General features: G+C 43.4%; 1 protein-coding gene across 3 annotated transcripts in view; it reads left to right on the top strand.

Moving 5' to 3' along the window:
• The window catches only part of VPS8 (VPS8 subunit of CORVET complex), a 71,055-nt gene that overhangs the window by 4,100 nt on the left and 42,246 nt on the right, over positions 1–24,709 (top strand). For all 3 annotated transcript variants that reach the window (XM_040074849.2, XM_058422015.1, XM_040074851.2), the window contains 19 exons: positions 546–639; positions 1,172–1,204; positions 2,594–2,648; positions 8,718–8,842; positions 10,307–10,393; positions 11,356–11,423; positions 12,017–12,170; positions 12,257–12,316; positions 13,124–13,231; positions 14,010–14,090; positions 14,597–14,767; positions 15,428–15,502; positions 15,974–16,009; positions 18,173–18,263; positions 19,332–19,378; positions 20,254–20,343; positions 20,736–20,782; positions 22,557–22,779; positions 23,508–23,597. In XM_040074849.2, coding sequence (XP_039930783.1) covers positions 546–639; positions 1,172–1,204; positions 2,594–2,648; positions 8,718–8,842; positions 10,307–10,393; positions 11,356–11,423; positions 12,017–12,170; positions 12,257–12,316; positions 13,124–13,231; positions 14,010–14,090; positions 14,597–14,767; positions 15,428–15,502; positions 15,974–16,009; positions 18,173–18,263; positions 19,332–19,378; positions 20,254–20,343; positions 20,736–20,782; positions 22,557–22,779; positions 23,508–23,597 — 1,735 coding nt within the window. The remainder of the gene's footprint in view (positions 1–545; positions 640–1,171; positions 1,205–2,593; positions 2,649–8,717; positions 8,843–10,306; positions 10,394–11,355; positions 11,424–12,016; positions 12,171–12,256; positions 12,317–13,123; positions 13,232–14,009; positions 14,091–14,596; positions 14,768–15,427; positions 15,503–15,973; positions 16,010–18,172; positions 18,264–19,331; positions 19,379–20,253; positions 20,344–20,735; positions 20,783–22,556; positions 22,780–23,507; positions 23,598–24,709) is intronic.

Below are 24,709 nucleotides of genomic sequence, written 5' to 3'. Positions count from 1 at the left end.
AGTAACCGCTCCTGCACTACTTAGTTTTTAAAGACGTTTTCTCCATAAACAGAAGCACTTAAGCTTTCATATCTGGTGAGCTGTGTATTAATTGAAGGCTGTTCTTTACCATACACCCAGTTTTCTAGGGGTCTGTATTCTGCTAATGAGCCTTTTCCAGTTGTTCATTTTCCACAGATACTCACCTTTACAGGCTTAAACTTCCTCTCTCACTGAAAAGAGCTGAAATGTTGGTTTCAGGGTGTATTAGTGAATTCTAAGGCTTGCAGATATGTGCTTGAAACTGACCATTTGTTTGAAGAGCTAAGTTTTTTTTACTCCAGGAGATGAGTTAAATCCAAACTGTGTGCAGGCGCAGCAGGGCAGAGCAGGCTTTGCTGATTGCCTCATGTCTTATCTCATTCTGCGGCCCCAAGAAGAAGAATGGAAACTGCATGAGTTACAGGTGTATGCAGAATTTACCTGCTGGCTTAGCTGTGGGCTAGGCAAAGTTCCAAGCTTTTATTCTGCTCTAATGCTTTTTGGTTTGTTTCTTAATTCCTTAGGAAGAAAAAACTCCCAGATTCTCTCTCACTCCATGGATCAGTGATACGGCTCTCACTCCTGAAAGGAATTTCTGCCCAGATAGTGTCTGCAGCAGTAAGTGTCGTCTTCTGGGCACCTCCACTAAGAAAAAATTGAAACTCTTTTGCTATGTGTGGGGGTGTGTGTGTGTTCTTCTGCCTGCCCCTACTATTAGTTCTGTGTAACACCATGTTAGGAGTATAAACTACAAACCAGTAGTCCCTAGGCAGCAGTGAATCAGGGCTTAGCTGCCTTGCTGCAGCACTTTTAGCACTATCTGTGTTGCTGGATATCATGAAGCTTGGTGGGAAATGGTCATATAACATGAAAGTGTGCTTGAAGGTTCTGGAACTGGGTTTGCTCAATGCCTGCAACAGGAACATGGCTCTTTGAGAAAAGCACAGGAACTTTCACATGGAATTATGGGATATTCTGCTTCTCTCTACTTCTGGGTGTTTCTAGCCAGTGGTTCCCTCAGCTCTGTCTGCCCTGGTGGGGCCATTAAAATGCAGCTGGTGTTGATTTTTCTGCATGTTGTAGTTGTTTTAATTATTAGGCACAATCTGGGAGCTGTGTCTCTCACTCATGGGTTCTCCTGTTTCCCCAGGACAAAGTGGATGCTGGCTTGCCCACTGCAATCGTAAGTACTCTCACAGTTTTTAAGGGCTGTATATTTAGTTTTCATGCCAGTTTGTTAAAGCAGTAATTTGAGACAGCTGATAGATGCATCCTCTTTGACTTTTCAAGTGTGAGGAGTGGGAGGAGCAGTGTGAAAGCTCCCTAGGGGCAGAGTCCAGCCTTCCTTCACTGCCCCTCTGCTGAGTGAGCCCCACACCCTCCCTTTTTTATATCATCACCAGGGCTTCATAGCTGAGCACCTGACCTGTCCCCATCTGTCGGGCACACTGAATTTCCCTAATTGTTTCTTCTTTGTCAGTTTTTCCTAACAATATTTTATAGAAACTTAAACGGGAGTGCTCCAAGTGATGGGTTCAAAATTTCTATGTCTCTCTGTCTGAAGTATTCGCTAAAAGGCTGTCTGAAGGATACTCCTGCATAGCAATTTGCATCAAAATTATTGAAGTCAAGCATGCTAATCATGTCTAAATATGTCAGAAGTGAAACTGCCTGTAGTAAAATGAGAAGAGAAACATTTTAATGAGGTGAAATAGTCAGTATTTGTTTTGTCCTCATGAAGTGGGTTTTAACGTTTTACAAAGGAACTAAAGATGTGCTCAGTCACTTCGACTGTAGTAATAGCAGCCCGTAAGAAAATATATTTTTATTTAAAAAAGAAAGGGAAAAAGTAGTCACTTCTAAGGCAAAAGACTGCCCAGTGAAGTTGGAAGCATGCTGTGACTGATAGATACACAGAATAAAAACCTATTTACATGTATTTACACATGTATTTGCACATCCAGGCATTAAGGCATTTCATTTTTTAAAATCTGTGTTAGACTTCTTAAAAAATAAAAAGTAGAACAAGATGAATACATCTACAGCATTATGTGATTTCTATTAGTTTTATTTCATTGAGCGCAGGTTTGCAAGTGCAGTAGGATCTTGGAGGATATGTTTAATAGGATTTGTTTAATTCCTCATGGAAAGAAGTGGGAGTCTCTGGCTTGCTGTGGACTGCTCTTCAGCAGCACTGGCCAGGGTTTTAGAAGAGTTCAGATGTGGAAGTAGCTGCTGCTTTAGGATAAAATCCCAAGTATTTATACCCAGCAACTACAGCAAAAGAATGAGACTGACTTTAGAGAGATGGAATTTTGCTGTGGGTACCACTCTGAGCATTTGAATTTCAAATGGCTGAGAAAAAAGCAGCCCTCTGATCTTGGGATAATCTGTATGACAGCATTCAAGTGTAGTACCTGTCTGTCTTCATGTAAGAATTGTGCTTGTCACTTATAAATTGAAGAAGTTATAACCTTTGAAATCCTCCCCTTTTGGCAAACTTTGCTTAATAAGTGGTGGATTTGTGAATGATGTTTCTTCTGCTTTCAATCTTCCTGTATGATTCTTTCAGGCAGCATCAAATCTGATAGCAGTGGGGACTTCCCATGGGTTAGCACTGATATTTGGTAAGTTAAAAATAAAGTTTGGAGGTTTTCTGCATCTTAATGATCTTGAAATAATGCAAACAAGCCAAAAAACCACCAGCCTGATTTATAACTGCAGGCTGGTTTCCTCTAAGATGTTGTTTGTTAAATGTGGTTTTCTTTCAGTAAAGAAATGAGCAGAAGTAATAGCTGTCATCCTTATTCATATTTCTTCTGCATTATGGGGGTTTGGCACTTTGATATTGAGATATTTAGCCATTGTCTAAAGAGCCTTTTTTATGTTTGAATAGAAAATACTCTAGGGAAGAGACCACAACTTGTCTACAACCACCATCAGTAATAATCTGCCCTATGTCCAAATAATTGTCAGCTTTATGGAAGTTGAGTTCCCTGGGAAGTGGGGCTTCTGACCCCTGGCTGCCTGCAGCCCGGTGCCATGGGTGTTCCCTTTCCCTGTGCCTGTGTTTGCCCAGTTTACCAGCTGGGCCAGGAAGCTCTTGAGCAGTTCCCAGTCCCGTTCAGGGTTTGTACCCTTTGTCTATGCAGCACCCAATTCTTAACCAGTTTAGAAATTTCAGTCTCTTTATTGAGGCTGGTTGAAATTCTTGGAGATCAAAAGTTACAGGGAACAGGGTACTCTAAAGAGATGGGAAAGACTGGCAGTGCAAGACACACTTTCCTGGGTATTTAGATGTTAAACTATTTGATGCCATTTGCTTAATCCAGTATTGAAACAATTCTGCTCCTCAAAGGAAAGGTGGATTGAAGAGAGCCTCAGATCCCTCCCAAAGCTCCATGGTGCTGGTAGGGGGCAGTGGACCAAGCTGCACTGAGGGGAGCTCTGATGAAGATTTTCATCCTGAGGGTGTTGAAACATTAGATAAGAGTTAAGACAGTTGTACAGTCTCTTTGCTTGGGGATATTCAAAATTCAGCAAAGCCCTGAGCTGGCTGGTCTCTTTGACCTTGCTCGGAGCAGCAGGACTGGGCCGGAGACATGCACAGCTCCCTTACAGTTACTCCATGAGTCCTGCTGTAATTTAAAGGGGATGAGGAAAGGAAGTACAGTGTCCAGTTTTGTTTCAGGATGCTTCCTGGACACTTTTTCTCTGCTGAATTCCTTCATTTCTGTAACTGAAACGCAGGCATTGACCCCAGTGCTTTCAAATCTATCTAAAGAGAGAGAAATCCTGGCAGGATAGGGCTCTAGAAGGCTTTGTTGAGTATAAAGAGGGGATTGGAGATCTGGTTTGGGTTTATTTTGAAATTTAAACTGTTACCGAGACACACAAAGCAGTCACACCGAGAGAGAGGTTTCGCAGGGCAGAGGTCCTTCTCCGATCTGGCTCAAGGCTGAATCCAGGTGGAGAGAGAGCCTCTTTGTTTTATTTCTTACTTTTTATACATTTGTGGGTCTAGCAGAAGATTGGCTTCTGGGGTTTTTCACCTCTCAAGCCAACTGGCCAGACCAGCCGTCAGTTACAATTGTTGTCAGGTTAGAAATATGCAAACAAAGGACAGAGAATGAAAAACAAAGGATTTGTTTATGTTACATATGTGGGAAAAAGGTAGAACTGCTTTTAATATTGTACAGTAACTAAAAAAGATCTGACTCCATTTTTATGAAAATTCAAAAGGCTTTAAAAAACGCAGAAAAACCAGGGTAACATTTAAACCAAGACTAAATTTTTGTAGGCCAGTCAATATCTATACTTTTTTTTACTAGATGTGTAAATTAGGGTTGTACTTACTCCCTGAAGGTTTGTAAGGTGTGTGCAGGGTTTATGCTGTACAATGGGAACATAACATCTTTTTTGCATGCAAGAATTTAGGTCCATTTTCTGGCTGAACAAATTTCTCTGAATTGTTGTCACTAACACATTTTTAAACTTTATTTTTTCTTTCATGTATTTGATTTCAGCTAATTTGTCTCTCCCAAGTCCACCTGTACTCATGACTTGCCTGCTCTGTCCTTATTATAGAAGACTTGGGAAACTTCCATTCTCCTTTTTTGGATGTTTGTTGTGTTGACTCCTGAAACATTGTCACAGGACAGTTCTCAGACTGTGTGTGTAATATTGAAAAGCAGACTTTCCTTCTGTATTGGTGTTGGATTAGGTGCCAAGTCTGACATCCTGGAAGTGTTGCAGAAAAGGTGGTAGGAAGGGATGTCTGGAGACACTCTGGTACCTGCTCCAGAGCCATATGGTCTGGCGGGGGAAAAATCCTCTTGACCCACCTAATCCTCTCTGTCTGCTGTTTCTGGGATTTGCTGCTTGTTACATGATCTGGCATGAGTGGGAAGGGTTGGTGCTCTCAGTTTTTACTTATCTTTCAGGTAGTTTGTCTGCTGTTTGATGCTTGGTGACCATGTTTGGATAACGACAGGTTTTTTTATGCCTTAGGAAAATGACCCTTAGCTTGTTTCTAGGGCTGTGCTATCTTGGGGGGTTTTCATTTTTGATATAAAGGAGGGCCATCTTTTTGCCAAAATCTTTGTGAAACTTGTTTGGAGTTGCAAACGTTGTGCAAATGAACAGTTGTGCTGTCTGCCATGACTTGGTTTGAGGACTGCCAGCTGGAGCAGTGCTCTTACAGCAATACACAAATAACTCTTTGGAGGTTTTCTTTATCCATTTTTCTAGATGAGCAGAGGTTTCACACTACTCAAAAACTAGGACTTAAACCCAACTCAATGAAATATGTCATTTTTCATAAAGACTTGCTCCAGACAAGAGAATTCTGTACAGCTAAACTTTGTTCTGATTAGTGTGGTACAACTACTTATTTTTATTTTCTCTGTTGGTTGTAAACCGCATGGTGAGTGTCCTGAGTCTTTGTTGAGGTATGATGGCATTAAAACTAGATTTGGGGGGTCTTTTTTTTAATTTAATAGGGAGTTGATTTACTATCTGGTGGTAACTGGGTGAAAATAGTTTTACCAGTTATATTACAGTGAACTTCCAGTTTTATTTCCTCTCAAATTTGTATTTTTTGGTTTTCAATGCAATGAAGTTCAAATTTATAAGCTCACTTTTTAAACTGCCTTGTTTTAGAACACTAACCATCAAAGCATCATTTCTTGAATAAATCAGAAGGGGGAACATTAACCAAAGGAAACACTCAAGTTTCTCCGTCTTTGGAGATTGTCGCATATGCGCTGTTTATTGCTTCACTCCTTCCTTTTGTATTGATGTCCGGCTTTTTCTCTCCTCTTTTGGCCCTTTCTGTGTGGACTGAAAGGCAAAGGTACAGTACCAGTGCTGTGTGCATGTCCCTGCATGACCAGCCCCTGTGCTGCCCAGGTTGCATGTTGTCTGTGCCAGGATTTCAGGAGCAGTCAGGCAGTGCAGGAACCTCTCAGTGGATGATGCTGCTGGGAATTGCTCAGTGGGTGCATGTGCACTGCACACTCCCAAATTCTCCAGGCAGGGACAGTAGAGGAGCAGGGAAATGTGATTTTTAGAATGTCCTAGGGCAGCAGGTCCATAGCTGTTTGTAAGGGTGTTAGTTTCAGGGCAGGACAAGGCTCTTCCATGAGATCACCATACACCCAGAGCACTTCCTGGCACTGTGCCTAATAAAATCAGTAGTGTGTCAGTAATTCTGCAGAAAATCAAGCAGGCCTTTCAAACTCAGGAAAATCAGGGCGTAAGGAAAAGATCTTGCTGAAAACCCAGTGATTCAAGCAGTATCAACCTCTGCGGTGCTATGCTCATCTCTTTGTGAATGTAAAAGAAGTCATTTTCCAAACCAAACTTGTCTTTATTCAGTGCTTGCAGAATTGTATTTAAGCGCCATCTCATTTTGACTTCAGACTCAGAGAGCAACACAGTTGCAGCCAGAGAATTTTCACACGAAGGGTTGCCTTATGTAAATTGAAAAATTAAAAACATTTTTGACAACTGATAGCCACCTTTGTTTCAAGCATTTGGCAAAAGCTTTTTATGTTTAATCCTAAATGTGCCTTACTTCCAAGCTGATGACACAAGTCTGGAAAATCATCAGATCAGCTTCTATAACCCTTTGCTTTTGTCTATTTTTATTACTTTGCTAGCTTGTTAGTAGAAGCTCACTGATTTTCTGATCTTGCTTTGCCTTTGAAGTAATTTCATCTGTATTATAGTTGAGTTTAAAAAAAAAGTCTTATCTAATGGCTCTTATTGTGTGTCATCTTTTGACTGTCTGGAAACAAGAACAAGTACTGGATTGGCCATATGAATCACTTAATTTTGGATACAATAGGGGTCTTGTTTGTTTTGAATTGACATTGCAGGTGAGGGAAAAAGAAAATGGCTTTTCAAAGTTCCTGTGGGGATACATATAAAGATGTAAAACCTTTTCAGAGAAAGCTGTGGAAGATTCTTCTTTTTCATGCCTGAGAGGAAACAAGTTATTGATGGAGTCACTGACAGGCTTAGGCTGAAGTGGAAGCTACTTCCATGAACAAGGAAGTAATTCATCTTAAATATAAGAAGCTGTAGTATTTCCCTATTTTCTAACAGATTGGTTAGCCGGTGGTATTTTTGTAAATGAACTGTATTTCCAGGCCTCTGGAACAGGCATTATTTCTTTGGATCTTCCCATTTGGAGAATATTTCTCTGTGAAACTTGTTTTCCAACTGTAGCTCTGTTTTCTCTGAACTTCCTATGGAAATCTTTCATGATTCATCTTCTTTTTCCTTGGCCTGTTCTGATCTATGTTGTGAACCTCCCTGTCACAGTGATGTCAAGGTGTGTCCTAGTAGTACGGCCAAGAATGTTTTCTCCTCACCCTGAACAGCGCTTTAGCGTAATCCAGGAGTTCGGTTCTTGTTGGTGTTTGTTTGTGAACTCCTCTTCACACAGGTTCACACCTCTTCATACAGGTGAGATTTGAAAGGTGACTCCCACTCTCATCTGTCTGAACATAAATGCTTCACTTTGGGCAAGAAATGTAGGATCTATCCTTGCTCTGTTTCACAGCCAGCACATTCCTAGCAGTGCTGCAGCTTGGAGAAACATGTTCCATACCTTGGGCACATCTTCCAGGGTGTTTCTGGTGCTCAGCTCTGTTTCCTTGATCTAATCCTTTCCCTTCCTTGCTGTAGGTGAGTCCTGCACACAGTGTTATTGTGGTGCTTCTGATGTATTTCATATCCCTGTAGTCTTCATTCCAATAATTCTCACAAAGCATCTTTTGCCACTCCCTCACTCAAAAGCAGGACAAAAGCTGAAACGTGTGGAAAAAGCAGCTCCAGAATGTTTCTCTTAGCTTTAGAGAGCAGTGCATGAAGACAGGCAGAGGGTTCTCATCCAAACTCATGAAGAGCAGCATCGTGTAAAGTACTTGCGAGTCTCCCGTGGTGGGAGCCTCCAAGAGCTCGGCACAGACAGAGGTGCCCGTGGTTTGTGGCGTGCAGGAGTGGACAGGGCCTGGCCCTGCAGCAGTGCAGTCCCCGTGCAGGCTCTGCAAGCAGTGGCACCTCCTTTGCAGCAGCCTGTGGCTCAGGGTAGGAGTTCCTTTACAGAGGAAGAGCTGTGTGCACCAAAACTCAGTGGGTGTTTTATGTGCAGCTTGGAGACAAAAGCGCCTTCTCCTTCCAGCCTTTGAGCTTTACCAACAAAACCAAGGAGCAAGATTACAAAGTAAGAATAAAATTATGCATAAAATTGCACTTGACAAAAACCTGTGTTGGGGTTTTGTAGTTGATGTTCAAATGCAGAAATACAAGGCTCAGAAGTTAGAATTAATTTTGCCATCTTCATTGCTACAATTTAAGTCCCAATGCAGAATAGTAAAAGGAAAGCTACATATTGCTTTGATTTTTCTAGTAGTTTCTTTTTCAGTATGTAATACTTCTGCATTTCCATATTTCCTGTCTGTGGTTCGTATTTCTAAAAATAATTTTTTTATTTCCCTGCAAGACAGTGTCCTACTCTTTCTGTTCTAACATGAGCTCTCATCTTGTAAACTCCTTTCTAAAAGAACTTAACTGTAAGCCTGTGAATTGTTAATGTACCCCAGGTGAATTGTAGGTGTGAATAATTTCATGGTGTTAATTTTAACCATTGCTTTTCCTCTATTTTTTTCCCAATTGTTCTGCTCCAGATCAGAACCAGGCTCTCCGGCTGTGTCTGGGCAGCACCGCGGTTGGGGCCCAGTACGGGGCCATCTCTGCTCTCAGCATCAACAATGACTGTTCCAGGCTGCTCTGTGGCTTTGCAAAAGGACAGGTAATTCCCAAAGGGTCAGCTGCTCCAGTGCTCTGTCCTGAGAGGCGACCTGGAGGTGCCAGCAGCTCCAAGCCAAGCCCCCCTCAGTCTGCAGCTGTGTTCAGGGCTCACAGAGTGAGCAGCGCATACAGAATGATGTGCCCAGAGCTTTTTGGGGCAGCCAATTCCTGCTGAGTCAGGTTTCTGTGGAGGAAGTGAGTAATGCAGAGTATAGCATAGGGTTCAATTAATTGTAACTAATTCCTGTTAAACTGAAATGTGCAATGGCTCACTGGGACAAGCAGTTTAGTCTTTCTAGGTTACTCTCTGAGGTCTGTGCTTGGTAATTAAAGCTGCTTTTTACTGTGGTGATGACTTGAAGTTCTTGAAACTCATACGTAACCCCAAAATTAATTTTTGCTAATGCCTTACTTGTATGACAGAAGTAGCTTGGCTTTTGAATGTGGAGAATTGTTGTAGTTTTTATGCCCTTCTCAGAATCAAAGCAGAGAAAGCAGTTCCTGAACAAAAGTAACAAGACCAAACCAAAATCAGTAGACATTACCTTGGTAACGTTTAGAGGAGTACAAAGCAGGCTACTTTTCCTTTTTGCATTCATTTCCCTTTGCTCCTTTGGCTTTTACCTTCACAGTAGATAAAACACAGCCCTGTGCCCATGGTAGAACTAAATGACAGCCTTCTGCAGGCCATGTGGAAGTACTTAATCCATGCAGGATAGCAGCCAGTTTTAAATGATACTCAATTAAAACATTTTGGAACAACAGCTCTGAAACATAGGGTCTAGAAGCATTGATAGGTGATTTATAGGATCACATAAAGTACTGTTTCCCTTAAAAATGTTTTATTCAGGTTGTAATCTCGGCTCTTCTGGGCAGTTATGCAATGAGTAGTTAGTACTCTTCAGTGATGCAGTGAGTAGTTTGGGACTTCCTGCTTCTTATCTGAGAAATGGCTTGAATTGTATATTGAGTACAAACCAAAGTTTATCTTCCTACCTCTCATGTCACACTGAGCAGTCTCAGGTGGAGAGGCGGGATGAGGTTCATGGTAACCATGGAGATGTTTGAGTTTTGCTCAGAGGTGTTAGCAGAGATTTTTCACCTTTCTCTGGTTCTGGGAGAAATGCATTGGACTTGTTGGGTGGTAAAAAAGTTATCCTGCACTCTTTAATGTTCTTATTAGGCAGATAGCTGTGAGCCGAGGGAGACTGGGCAGGTGGGGAGAGCTGGCCAAAAGGACATGATTCAGAGCTGAGATAACACATGGTGTCAGCGCTAAGCAGACGAGTGAACTGCTTGGAGGAACAGGACAGGAGCAGATTTCAGGTCACTTTTCTTTGGTATGAAACCCCTACTAATCCAGGGTGATAATGTCAGTACAGGAATCTGTCACTGTACTGTAATGCATGAGGTGATGGAGAGAACCCCTTGTAGTGAACATGGACTGAGCACAATCTGCTTGCAGATCACCATGTGGGATCTGGCCAGTGGGAAGCTGCTGCGCTCAATAACCGATGCCCACCCTCCAGGAACAGCCATTTTGCACATCAAGGTAATAAACACTGAATGTACTACTTTTATCCCAGTTTTGTTCAGTCAGATGTGGTGACTTTCCTTGTGCAGTGCTCTTAGATTTTTGATGAGAGCAGCTACCTGTGGCAGTGGTATCCAGAGATGAGAAAAATGAGCAGAAATGCTATTTTAAAATGAAACTGAGTATACTGACATAATAGTTTTGGCTGTGAGTTGTACTGTAACAAACAACAGTTGTTGTCTGTTATAGCTCCTCTCTCTGATGCCAAAATGTATGAAGAATTAGTTGTTAGAACACATTTCTCTAAAACTTGCAGTTTTGACCTGAGTATATGATTTGCCAACTTTCAACTTAAAAGAACCTGAGCTGTAGAAAGTGGCTTCTGTAAGCAGTTTTTCAGATAGCTTGTTGGGAATGTTTTGGATTGAAGGAAAAATCATCTATGGCTTCTTGTTCAGCATAGTGTTACTGTTATACACAGAAAATCATATCTGAGTTTGTGTCTGGCTTTGTTTTACCTGGCCTCAGATGTTTGTGGGCTTACAGATTCTGGATTGCAAACACCTCCCGAAGTGTCCCCAGCTGAGACTGTGATCTTTTATTGTCTGAATTACTTGGTATCATTAGAAGTTCTGGATGTTTCTCATTTGGGTCTGCCTGTAAATGCAGCCCAGCCACCAGCTCTGGCCCCAACTCTTAGGCCTGAGGCTGAGAGCCCCTCTAGAGGCAGCTCAGGTTTTGGTGTGCTGTAGTTCTGAGCTGCAGCATAAAGTAGTGGGGCTTTGGTACACAAAACCTTGCTTTTCTTGCGCATCATAAACAACTGCAGTAATTGTCTCAAGTCGGTATGTTAAAGGTGTCTTTCTGTAGGTGCACTGCTTGAACTCTGTGTGTTGTTAGTATTGCCATAGCATGTATTTTTATAGCTATTTCTTGGTAGTCTATTTCTTAGGGCCATTTTAATCTCGTTTTCTGCTCAGTTTACAGATGATCCGACACTTGCAATCTGCAATGACAGCGGAGGCTCCGTCTTTGAACTGTCATTTAAGTAAGACAATAACTCTACCCAGAGAAAGTACAAGGAACCAATTCTGGGTCATCATTTCTAAAACCTAGGGAGAAAAAAAAACCCATTGAAACCAATAAAGCTGCTGCCTGAATGTTGAAAGTGTAATTTAGGGCTGCAGTGTAATTTCTCAGCTGAAGCAAGATGCTCTGTGGCAGTATGATAGCCAAAGAGTAGCCTTAGTTGTTAAGGTGTCACTGTATTGTCCAGAATTTGGCACTCCTTGTGGGCTCTTGGTAGCTGTCACAAAAGTGCTGCCTCTCATTTTTCCTTGGTTCATTAGTTAGAGCTGTCTTGCAGTAGGTGCTCCTTTTACTCTTGGCCTCTTCAAGAGGAGGAAGGACAATGAGGAAGGATTGACAGTCTGATCAAGTCCAGGAATTTCCCAAATCTTATTGTCAGATAAGATCTTAAGGAATTTTTGTCTGCATTTGAGCAGCTGTATGGGATTGCCTTCAGTGACACATCAGAAGTGATGCCCGGAGCTGTGCAAGGAACTTTTTAGAAGGAGTGTTTATGAAGGATTACTCCTGAGATTGTTGGGCTACCACCAAGCTGATCTCTGCTCTTTGCAGGAGGGTTATGGGAGTGAGGACGTGCGAGTCTCGGTGTCTCTTCAGTGGCTCCAAGGGGGAAGTTTGCTGTATTGAGCCATTGCATGCAAAGGTTGATTTGAGAGACCATCCTATCACCCAGTATTCACTGCTGGCCATGGCCTCCCTCACTAAGGTAACTTGCTGCTTGCAGGAGGCATGATGTGAGAGCCCCTCTTGTATACTCAGACATTTTATTTTGTCTTTTTGCTTTCCTTGAAGATCCTGGTTATCGGCCTGAAGCCATCTCTGAAAGTGTGGATGACCTTTCCCTACGGTCGTGTGAGTAATAAAGCCAGACAGGTGCTTTTTGGGTTATGGCTACAAACATTTTTTGGAGGGAAGGAGATGAGTTCAGGAACAGGTGTTTGGTACCTCTGCCTTCCGCAACACTGTGGAATTGCAGTGATAATCTGTGGGTCTGATGTGTGGAGATTGTGGCTGAGGGGAGGTGAGAAGGCTGTTTCCAGCTGTACCTCTGTGAAGATACTGATTTTCTCCAGTAAGCAGGAGGGAGTCCCTCAGCTTCTTGTCTTTCCTGCTGCAATCTGGATGCACCCACAAACGGGATGTTGACCTGATTATGGCTACAATGACCTTGGACTGGGGCTACTGTTTTATATTAGAACCATACAACAGACCTCTTAATTACAGAGACAGAAACCAAGAGGAATTTGGGCATCAAACAGTCGTCTAAACTCTTGATCCTCTTTCACTGGTCAGTGGCATAATTCCTCTTGGAAAAGCAGCTGGGGGCAGATGTGGGATAGGTTATGTTAGGAGAACGGAGACAAGGGGGCTATCAAGCTGCAGCTTGTTGTAGTCCATGTATCCATGTGGGATTGGATCTACCCTGAGTAGCTCAGACAGCAGTGGTGTTCTGCCTGGGTGTCCACTTTACCAAGGGCACACACTACTCCCAAACGTGTGGCTGGACGAAAGAGGACACACTGCTGCCAGGAGTTTGCTTTGCAGCCCCGGTGTGTACCAGGCAGAGTCAGAAGTGAGAAGCAGCTGATGAACCACATGTCCTGGAGCTGAGGGTCTGCCTGCTGTGCCTTAACCCCTGGCTGTGCTTTTGTGTGACAGATGGACCCTTCGAGTGTCCCTCTGCTGGCGTGGCACTTCGTGGCTGTGCAGAACTCGGTGAACCCCATGCTTGCCTTCTGTCGAGGAGATGTCGTGTACTTTCTTCTGGTGAGCCTGGGCTGTTCTGTGCTGCTTTCAGGTGGTCACATCTCATCCACACATTCAGGGACTGAGCCTCTGTCAGTGACAGTATGATAGCTGAGCATGCTGGGAACAGCTCCAGCTCCCTACTGGCTTGGGAAAGCCAGCCTGGTGGTCACTGCTCTTCAGCTGCAGCGGTGCTTTTGCCTGGAGGCATGAGATTTATCTGTTCCAGAAGTATTGATTTGCAGTGTGTTTCTACTGGAGGTATAAGTGTTTTCAGGGAGAGCATGTGAATTTGAGACACCATCTTAGTTTTTGCTTTAAAACGTGAGTCTGGAAAAAAAACGTATGAACACTAAGAAAAGAGCTTTCAGTCCTGTTGGTGTGTAACTTGAGGGCATGGTGCTCACCCTGTTTAGATCTGCAGCCATTACAACATGGTTGTTTGGAAACAATTCCATGCTGATTTCAGAATGAGAGCAATACCCGGGCTTCTGAAAATCTGGCATTTTGGCTTTGGAGTGCTGAGTTTGTTTCCCAGCTCCGCTATCATCTTGGACCTTAAGCTTTGTTTAAGCGCCCAGACATGTTGTCTGGATTGAATCCTCTTTCTCCTCTCTCATCTCTCCTAGTAAAACCAGGGGGAAGGAAAAGGGTGTGTGTTTAAACTTGTCTTGCTGAGATGCTTTTCTTGGGGAGCTCAAGATTCCTGGGGTCAGTGTGGTGCCCTGTGGGAACTTTGAGGCTGAACTTCAGAGGAAGTCTTTGAATTGGAGTCAGCCTTGTCCAATTTCTCTTTTAGGTCAAGAGGGATGATAGTGGTGCAATACATGTCACGAAGCAGAGGCAGCTTCACCTACACTATGATCTCATCAACTTTACCGTAAGTCTCAGTACTACAGAATGGTTACTTTTCTTTTTTGCATTAGTATTCTGGTAAACGTATCTCCGTAGCCCTTAGTTCTGTGCTCCTGGCTCTGTTTATCTGGTGATAACTGAAAATATCCTTATGCTTGTGACTCTGTGGAAAACCAGCACAGTGTGATAACCACTTGTGAATGGGTGGTGTGGTTGTCTTGGCTTTGTCACCTCTGGATAGAGTGTGCTGGAGCATAAACAGTGTTCCAAGAGGACAAGAGCTCTGGTGGTTTGCCATTAGTCTACAGCTGTTTTCTGTGAAGATTCTGTGTAATTTCTCCCCAGAAGGCCCCTCCTTATATCTGCCTTTAAGTTATGCATGTGCCCAGTTGTGAAGTGGCTGTGTGTGGTAACAAAGCTTCTGGCTCTCCCAGAATTCCCATTGGGGTACTCAGGGACATGGCCAGAGCCTGTTTCCTTGCCTCTAATGGACAATGCATTGCTGAAATGTGGGATTTGGTGCTTTTGCAGTGGATCAACTCACGGACAGCGGTGCTGCTGGACAGTGTGGAGAAGCTGCACGTCATAGACCGTCAGACTCAGGAGGAGCTGGAGACCATCGAGATCTCAGAGGTTCAGCTGGTCTACAACAGCAGCCACTTCAAGTCTCTGGCCACGGGGGGCAATGTCAGTGAGGCCTTGGTAGGCACCGGTGGCCTGTTTGTGTTTGCAGCTGTGTTTAATATAGGCCCTAAGTGGAAACCTGGTGGGAAAAAGCCTTTTGGGATCATCTCAGAAGTCAGACATGGTGGTCATGTGGGCAGCTAACAAACAGCTCGTTTCCTTTTGTGCATTGAAGGAGCTGCTCTCCTTTGCCAGGCTTTGGAATCCTCTGTCTAGGATAAAAGCTGATGTGCTTTATTCTTTAAGAGGGTTTTTTACTTTATACACCACAGAGTGGAGCATTGGTTACTGGCAGTTAAACTGCTGTTGTAGCAACTCTCACTTCAAGGGTTGTCTTCCCATCTGGGTGCCCTTCACGTTTGGTCTTGAAAATGAAGAAACAGGTGGCAAGAAAAGGGCCCCCATAAGCTTTTGGCACCTGAGGGTAGAGACAGAGCCCTGCTTCACCTTGTCTTTGGGTAGCCAGAGCTCAGCAGCACTTGAAGCCGAGTTCACAAGCAGGAAGTAGTGACAGCAGAGCTCTTTGGCTTACTGCTGCCCAGCAATCTGCGGTGTTCTTTCTCCAACCTCATTTTGATTTCTGCATTACAAAGGATCTTGGAAGTGTATTTATGTCACTTGGGAAATTAAAAAAAAACAAAATGCACTTATACTTGCATGTGATTTTTCTCCCTGTAGGCACTGGTTGGAGAGAAAGCTTGTTACCAGTCCATCAGCAGCTGTGGCGGTCAGGTCTTTTACCTTGGAACTAAGGTAAGCAGGGGGAATTTTTTAATAAAAATACAGGGCATTCACTGTTGATAGTAGCTCTTCTTGAAAAGGCCAATTTGTCTTCTGTGGAGGTGTGTATTGGGAAAAGGTTCTTTGTGCACTTATGTTGCGGGGTGAAGGAAATGTGCAATAATTTGGTTTTAGCCAGGGTATGGACTGAGTAAGATATTGTCATAGTTTCACAACATCCTGATTCATTCTGCTTCAGGGTAAACTTAACCTTACTTTACTGACATCTCCTCTGTCCTAGGCTTCTCAGTCTCTGTTATAAATGTGCTAGGGAATAAACAGAAGGAAATAAGACAGCAGCTAAAACTGGGTTCTAATTTATACTGCTTGAGGGTTGCTTTATTTAGTCATCTGTACTGATGTGCTGTGGCGAGTCTGTGGGGTACTACAGGCTGCACGAGCAACTGCCAGTAATAACTTACAATTTCTTTTTTTCTTTCCTAGTCTGTTCATGTCATGACATTGAGAAGTTGGAGAGAGGTATGTTGAGAGGGAGACTGTACAGCTTAGGCTTGAATTGCTTAAATCTAGCTCAAAGGAGGGAGTGAAGAGTTTATGAAGCACTTTCTGGGAACTTTGTTCAGGATTCCTGATTGCTGCGCAGAGAAAATGGTGTGGATACACTGATTTTCATGGGGACACTGGGACTCCTGCTTGCATAAATTTCCAGCATGAATGGAGACCCTATTGTCCCAAACAAAGCACCACGCCTTGCTCTGTGTCAGCTTTTGCTCGTGCAATGCATGACTTGGGAAGAGTGTGATGCAAGCCTTCTGTCTGCCACACAAGCACCCAGGAGTGAAAGAGAACCTGCTTCACTTGAATTTGTTTCCAGCTACTGCAGGAGCTGCATCATAAAATCCATCATAGACTACCTAGAAATTTCATAGGATTTTAGATCCTTGTTGGTTGAAGATTGTTTTGGAACATCATTTTTCTGACAGCTGAAACCCCATCAATGCCCACACTAAAGTTCTTAGTGATCTATTTAGATCTGCTCCTGTGTTGTACTTTTCATTTGAATGAAACAGCTGTTTTACTTTCTGCATCACCACTTTGCAGTATGTTTACTCAGTGCGTGCATGTTCTCTCTCAGGCTTTGTTTTGCAAGGCTAAGCAGAGCTCTTTCAGCTCTCTCTCGTGAGATTACTTTCCCATTCCTTTCTTTATTGGTTGTCCCTGCTCTCTGTGTGTCCTGTGTGCTCAGTTTCTTGAGCATGGCAAACAGTTTGTTGCATATTGCTCTGGGTAAGGTCTTACAAGTGCCATGCAGAGTGTCACTCCTTCACAGTCTCTGCTAGATGTGTCATTTCTCATGCATCCTTGGGTCTCATTTTTCTGTCCCTTTGGCTACATGATGTCAGTCACTCAGGCACTCTGCAGATTCACTGGTGCCCTGTAGCCAGACTGATTTCTGCTGGAAGTTGCTTGTACTGTTGGGTAGCATTATGCTTCTGTTGCCAGCTTCAAGGGCACATCTCTCATGTCTGTCTGTCTTCTGTCTCACCTCACATGCTACCAATTGGTTATCAGCAAACTTCAGTAGTAAATTCAGCTTATGCCTATATGTAGAAGGCTTCAATGAGTCAAGAATCAGCTTCTAGACTGATTCCCAAGGAGATTTGGTGGCCATTTCTTTGCAGTCTCATATTTCTCCTTCAAGCAGTGACCTTCACCATTTTTTCTCTTGCTTAGGTTGTTTTAGAGCTGTTGTCCTCATCTGTGGTTATAAACTCCTTCATGTGACATTGTACCAGGACCTGCAATAGGATATGAACAGTTGAGCTCTGTTGAGCTTTTAGTTACCAAAATGCTCCTCTGCTTGTTTTATCTCCTGCCATTCACCACTGAATTTGGTTTAGTAAGCTGTAATGAAGATTCTTGTTCTGATCCATGATTTCAGGTACAGGTTTTCCTGGGATTCACAGGTCAAACACAATTTGTGCTCTGAGACAATCCCTTTCTAAATTATTATATGGTTTCTGCTGTGTTGCTGTTGTGCCTCTTTATCATAGAGGACTTAACTGAGAGTTGGAATTGAGTGTGTGGTGATTAGGGTGAAGCTGAGAGTTAGTTCTTGCTGCAGGACAGGATGCTGGGCTGACACCTGGAATCTCTCCTCTCTCAAACAGTTCTTTGACACTGACCTATCATATTAAGGCCAGTGGTGCTCTTCCTTGGGTGTGAATAGTTCCATAAAGCAGAAAATACTTGTGACTTGTAATCTACTTCAGTCCTTGCTGACCATGAGCACATGCTTTGCTGAAAGCATGGCAGAGTTGTTCACTCCAAGTTGACGTGCTCCAGGTGATGAGGGAAGGATGGGGAATGGAAAATTTTTATTCTTTGTTTATCAGAAAGTCAATAATGCTGGGGGTCTCCATCCATCAAACATCTGACTTAAAATGTCCCCTTATGGGGACCTGATGTACTGGGGCCTGACATTTCTTAGTCCTGCAGAAAACATCCATTTGAGAGAATCTCTTTGAGATCTGTCCTTTACTGCAGTGTGGTAAGAGCTTCTGAGGTGTCTTGTTGCCCTGCTGTCAGGAGCCATGACCCTCTACTGGGAAATGCTGTTCTTAAAGGGGAAAGAATCATCTTTTCTGTAGTTCTGAGGTCCGGTATTCCTTGTTGTTTTAGAGAGTTGACCACCTTCTGAAACAAGAACGTCTCACAGATGCCCTGGCTCTTGCGTGGTCCTTTTATGAAGGTAAAGCAAAGGCTGTTGTAGGTAAGTTTGGGCTTGTTTGCTTTTAACTGAAACCACTAGGGATAGTTTGAAATATCTGTACATACAGGAATCACTTTTTTAGGGGAGGAAAACAGAACTGAATTGAAGAAGAGAAAATAGGATGTGTTGCTTTGAGTTTAGCAGAAGCAACCTTTAAATGGAGTAGTTTGATTTTTTGGCGATCTTTTTTTAACCATATTCCCTTTAGCAACTTGCTGATTTCAAATGAAAGGCTTGATCTGTGTCACTCCATCCTTGTCACTTTGCCATGAAGGAGGTGGATCCAGATGTTGAATAGCCAACCTGCCAAAACATACCTGAAGGCCATGCATGACCTGTAGGTATCCTTCAGTGTGATTCTCTACCAGCTCTGCCAAGCAGCTGCTTTGATCCAGGTCTCTCCCCTGACTGAGGAGAAAAAGGAGCTGAAAGAATCAGGCTGGCTTATTGGCACCACGTTTCCTCCAAAGGAGGTTGCTTAAGTATGTTAATTATGCCAGAAAGTGCCACTTTGTGGTCAGATTTGTGGTGGGCCCATTGATTTTACAGCAAATGGCTTTGACAGATGAGATGCAAGTTCCCAGGACAGGATCCTGCTGTGAAATTGCTGGTATATGAAGATGTGTTTTGTTTTGATGCATGAATATAGCACAATAAAGCAGATAGTAATGCTTTGAATAATGAAAACCTGTCTTTTTGAGTTGGCATTTATGAAATTTTCCCCTTTCAGTGCACTTTATTCAGCTTCTTTGCATCAAGACCTCCTTCAGCAACTACCCTCATGTACAGTCCTTGACAGCTCTCCATCAGTTGTTCTCTCAGTGTTAAACAGCATTTGGAACTATTCTTGCCAATCTTGTCCTGGAACAGTCTTTTAAGTGAGGAGAACAAACCTTTTGGAACAGGAGGGGGCTAAAAGTAGAACACAAGATTGTGTATGTTCATATCCTGACCTCTTCATCTCAAGGGTGGTTGCGTTAGCATCTCAGCTGTGGAGTTTTTTTATTTCTACTTGTAGTTTAGATGAGAAAAGCTTTGTTTTTCAGCCCGCTCCCTCATTCTTTCTAGGCTTGTCTGGGGACACGAGCAAGAGGAAAGCAGTCATTGCTGACAGAGTGAGTCCTTGAGCTCTTCCCAACTGGGTTTTCATGTGTGCTGGTGTGATACTGTGTTCCCAAAGGGAACGGCTTCTCTCCTCCATGAGTTAATCCAGCTAACTCTAGAACATGTACATGTTCCTCTCTTGCTAAAATTGGGAGCAGAATTTTAGAAAAACTTGGAAATACCATTTGGATAGAGGTGGGGATATAATCTGCAGCATTAGCAATCCAAAAGGAGACATTATCATCCAGGCCTGGAAATCTCTGGTTCCCTCACAGTGAAGGGAAACCTTTTGTGTGGGTAACTTTGGAGTTCCCTTGACCTTTGGCATGTGTCCATCAGAATGTGACTTGCTGACTCTCAGGGTGGAAACTGTGCTCTGTGTTTATGTGGACACGGAATAAACTCTTCAACTGATGCAGTTCAGTTGTTGCAGGAACTTGCTTCTGGGAGGGGTGTGTTTAAAGTACACACTTACTGCAATAATTATTTAGCTGTGCTCTGTTCTTATTATATTTGCAGGTAGCTATGTTTTGCTGTGTAACATACTTTAATTTAAGCTTTGGGTCAAGTCATGGCCCAGAGGAGCCTTGTGCTTCAGGATGTGTTCGCTAGCCTGAAAACTGGCTGTTGGGCTGGCTGCCCAGCTCCATGGTCAGTTCAAGTTAGCACAGGCCTTCAGTATCCCTCTGGGCACTTCTGTGCCATTGTCACACCACTGTCTCTTGGCAGCCTCTTCCCTCTGCTCCATCCTGCTCACAGCACCTCACACCCAAAATGGGACAGCAGAGTTTACAGTGCTGCCAACCCCCAAGCCAGTCTGAAATGTGCTACTAAGCAAGGCCTCAGTATAAGATTTGACTGAGTTGTATTATTTATTGTAACTCAGATGGTTGAAATCCTTCTCCATTATACCGATCGGACTCTGAAGAAATGTCCTGACCAAGGGAAAATCCAGGTTATGGAGCAGCACTTTCAGGTATGGTGCTCCAGAGGACTCCTGTAGAAATCTTTTGGCTTTTTTAATTAACTTTGTTTTGCTGCAAACATTAATTGTTTTTGAAAAAAACCTTGCTGTGGTTCAGCTCAACTCTCGCCTGTTGTGTGCACTCACTAAATCAGGACTTGGGTATAGTGGGTGGCAGAGCAAAACCCGTGTGCTCTTTGTGCTCTGCAGGAGTGTCAGCAGAGCTTTTTTCCATATGCATTGGCATATGGAAAACCTGTAACGCTGCCAGCTACCAGCTGAGTCAGATACCTCATTGTTTCTGCTCTGTATTGGCCAGGCTGCATTTCATGCTTTGCAGGATGTGCTGCTTGGCAGGATTTTTGCCAGCCAGTCCCTACAACTTTGTTGTGTTTGTTCCCCAGGATGTGGTGCCTGTCATCGTGGATTACTGTCTCCTGCTGCAGCGCATGTAAGTCTGGGCTTGCAGGCCTGTCCCCCAGGGCAGAGCCCAGCACCCCAGGTAGCCCCAGTGCTGCTCCCTGTGACGCCACGTGGTGCAGAGGAATTGCATCACATCATTCCATAGCACATCACATCACAGTTCAGAGGGCTTTACTGCCTAAAAACCAGTATCAAAGTCAGGGACTTGGTACTCACCCAAAACCATCTCTCAAATTTGCATTGATGTGTTGGGGAAGAAAAGTTGCTTCAAACCAAGAACCTGCCTTGATAGATTTTCTTGTCATTCTCATCACTTCCCTTGATAATGATAAACATAACATGATAAAAGCATAAAAAGTCTAGCATACTCTAATTCTTCAAAATACTTGTCTTTGAGTGTGTGAGATACCAAGTTTGGTATTAATTTCTTATCTAAGCGACCGAATTCAGGCCACATCTCATCATTATCTAATTATCTAATTCATAAACTGGCCACATTTTTTCTGAGAATCTGACAAGTTTTGATTTTAGAAGCAATGACTCTTTGCTGGTTAGCTCCTGCCAGTTTTTCAATACTAGACCTAAAGGGCTATTTGCTATTTCTTGGGATATTATTATTATCATTATCTATTATTCTCACAGGAGAATACACACCCTATGTCTTAAAACTTACGCATAAGAAAATCTGCAAAAATTAAGGGAGAGAGAGCAAGAACAAGTAAGACGGGGGTTTGGAGCTCAAGGCCTTGGGAGCAGGAGCCAACCCACTGTGCCACGGCTGGCCCCAGGCCAGAGCTCACAACTGCCGTGCTCAAACTCAGCTCCTTCAGAGAGCCTTCTTCCCCTCTCACCACTAGCAGATGAGACAGAGTGACAGACATAAAGGCAGCTCCATCTGAGCCCACTGGGATCTTTCCACATGAAACAAAACTATAAGAGATCTCTTAACACCTAACTCAGGTGCTAAAACAAACAAAATACCACCTATGTTCAGTTACTGACGTGCCTGTGTGCCAGATCTGAGGATGCTTGGGCTCTGATACCCTCTGGACTATAGCTGGGGCCCCCTGGGAGTGCTGGTGAGAGTGGGGGCAGGAGCTGGGTGTTCCTCTGGGCCAGGGGTTTTCAAGATGCCTTGCCATCCCAATGGGATTTCCAAAAACTGATGCCTTGAGAGGCTGCCTAGAGCAGAGGCTAGACAGTGTTAAAGGAATAAAGTAGGTATTTATTAAAAAGGCCATCAAAGGATGCACCTTGGATACACCAAAGGATACACCAAGGATGGACCAGTTATGAGTTCTCACGCTTTTATAAGTTTTGGTCCATTTACATATTGGGGATAATTGTCCAATTACCGCTTCAGGTTATGAAGTCCCATCCTCACAGTTTGCTCTCCTCTTTTTGCTGTTGTTTATACTTTTTGGGCCCAAGGCTGCAACGGTGTCCTTGATTCTCAGCCTGGTTTAGATAGACAAAGCAAGTTAGACTTGTTTTGTCTAACTAAACTGTGAAGAGACCTTGCTAACACTTTATATGAAGTTCAGAGTTATATACCAGTGCAGTACAGAATCTGGAAAATGTGGAAGCTAAAACTTAAGGCATCACTAACAGCTTTTTTTGCTGCAACATCCATAGCTGATTTATGCTATGTAACTGCTCAGTACAGGAGCTGAACAGGGCATTCAGTTCCTGGGCCTGGGAAATACTGAGAAAATGGAGTTTAATTTGGAGCCCTTGGAAAGCAGATGAGCAAGGAGATTTTAGTAAAATTATTTGATAACTAAGCTCCTCCATTCTCCTAGGGATCTATTATTTAACCAGATATATGACAAGATGAGTGAGAACTCTGTAGCCAAAGGCATCTTTCTGGAGTGCTTGGAGCCGTACATCTTGAGTGATAAGCTGATGGGAATCACAGCTCAAGTGATGAAAGATTTGCTGCTTCACTTCCAAGACAAGAACAGGTTGGAAAACTTGGAAGCCTGCATTGTGCATATGGATATCACCAGTTTAGACATACAGCAGGTGAGTGGTTGTGCTGCCTACTGCATTGAGCTTCTCTGAATAAATCAGCAGTTACATCATCTTGTGCTTCTGAGCATAGCACAGCATGTGGGGTTTCCCTGTGTCCCTGGGATCAAATTCAGTGAGTTGGGAATTGTACAGTGTAGTTGCGTTTTGCTCTCTCGCTTTTTGTCCTGGCATAGGTTAATGCATCAGCAGCTGAATGTGGTGGAAAGTCCTTCAGGATTATCCCCTTCAGGATTTCCAGTTTTGAGTTCCTTACCTGACATCAAAGGCTGCAGGAGCGCAGCAAGCTGGAGTTGTGTTTGTCAGCTTGGGTACTTGCTTTTGCACAACTGTTAGTGGAGCAAGGAGGTGGTCCTGCTCAGCAGTCCTGTTTTCTTATGGCATAGCTTTCCATTTCAAGGGTGAAGCTGCTTGGAAACTTGATGTTATGATTCACTAACCCAACCAAACTACTGCAAGCAAGGCTTTTGAAGAACTGGATTTTTAAAATTTATTCTTTTACCTCATATGAATGTTTGAGTCTAGACAGTTAGATTCCATCTTGCTTTGGTAAATTGGACACTCCTTTGTGGGGTTTGGGGTTTTCACAGAGACTGGTTCTGAAGGTGGAAATTCTCATTCTGCTTTAAGCTGTACTCTTGGATGATGGAAGTGCAAGGACAGGGCCTGGGGAGTGAGAAAACTGTGAGCTAGGAGCAGCTGTGTGCTTTGCTGCCTTGCAGGTGGTTCTGCTGTGCTGGGAAAACCGCCTGTACGATGCCATGATCTACGTCTACAACAGTGGGATGAACGACTTCATCAGTCCCATGGAGGTAGGAGAGGTGCTCCTGCAGGAGGGGTTACTGGGGTGTTCAGCACACATTCTTCCTGAGAAACAGCATTTCAAACCCAAAGCTTTATTTCATTCTCTGTATTCTGTGTTCTTGCTCATTTCCATTTCAAGTGGGAAATCGTGTGTGATACGTGCAGTTTATTTGACTGGATGAAGTAGAGGAGAGAAGTAATTTGTAACTACTGTGCTTTACACCACCAAATTCCCTGCTGAGGCAGAAATCCTCTGCAGAGTTAGGGCAGGAAGTATAGTCATGTTAATAAAATAAAAAGGAAAAGCAGCAGAAGATACTAACATGATTATTTAGGGAGGGTGCATGTGCACAATACATACAAAAGGCCAGAAACAGCCCTTGCTCGAGGCAGGCTTTGTTCTGAGCACTTGGAAGAGATCTCTCAGCAGGAAGCACAGGACTGTCTGTGAGGCTCTCTCTGGAGGCCTCGTTGATTTTGCTGGTTATTCTGGAGATGTGCCAATAGCTCTGTAACCCCAATGTGTTTCACCATGGAAGCGCTGCTGGTGTTTTCTCAGTAGTGCTGAAATAGAGAGCTGGGAGCATTGGAATGGGAAAATCTTCACCTGCTGAAGTTTTAGCAGCTATAATCTTATTCTTCATTTTTCTAAGGAAGGAGGCTCTTTAGGTGGTCATAATTTTAAAAAGGACTTCTGAAAACTGAACAATAGCTGGATGAGTACAAATAGCTTTGCTTTCTAGAGGCAAGTGTTTGGACAAGTTCTCATTCTACATGCCCAAACTGGGCTCTGGTGACCCTGCTGAGTGGGTGGAAGGTTTGTTTAGTGACACGATATACTGGAACAGGACGTGGGGGTGGTGGGTTATGCTCTGACTGACCTCTGGGACTGCTGAACATTGCTTTGCTTTAGTGTGACCTGTGCTTAGGGTTAGAGCTGATGAAATGAAAGCTATTTTTTTGTAAAATGAGCTGTAAAAAGCATCTTGTGCCATGTCTTGGAGTCCTCTGAGCCTTTTAATTAGAAGGCATGGTGATAAAGAGTTTCTGTGGAAGACACCCCACTGATCTCTGCTTTAAAACCACACAGATTCTTTGCTTTGAGCTCTTTCAGCTACTT

Source organism: Hirundo rustica, chromosome 10 (genome assembly GCF_015227805.2).
Source record: "Hirundo rustica isolate bHirRus1 chromosome 10, bHirRus1.pri.v3, whole genome shotgun sequence".
NCBI classification, from domain to species: domain Eukaryota; kingdom Metazoa; phylum Chordata; class Aves; order Passeriformes; family Hirundinidae; genus Hirundo; species Hirundo rustica.
This window is presented reverse-complemented; position numbering and strand designations above follow the sequence as displayed.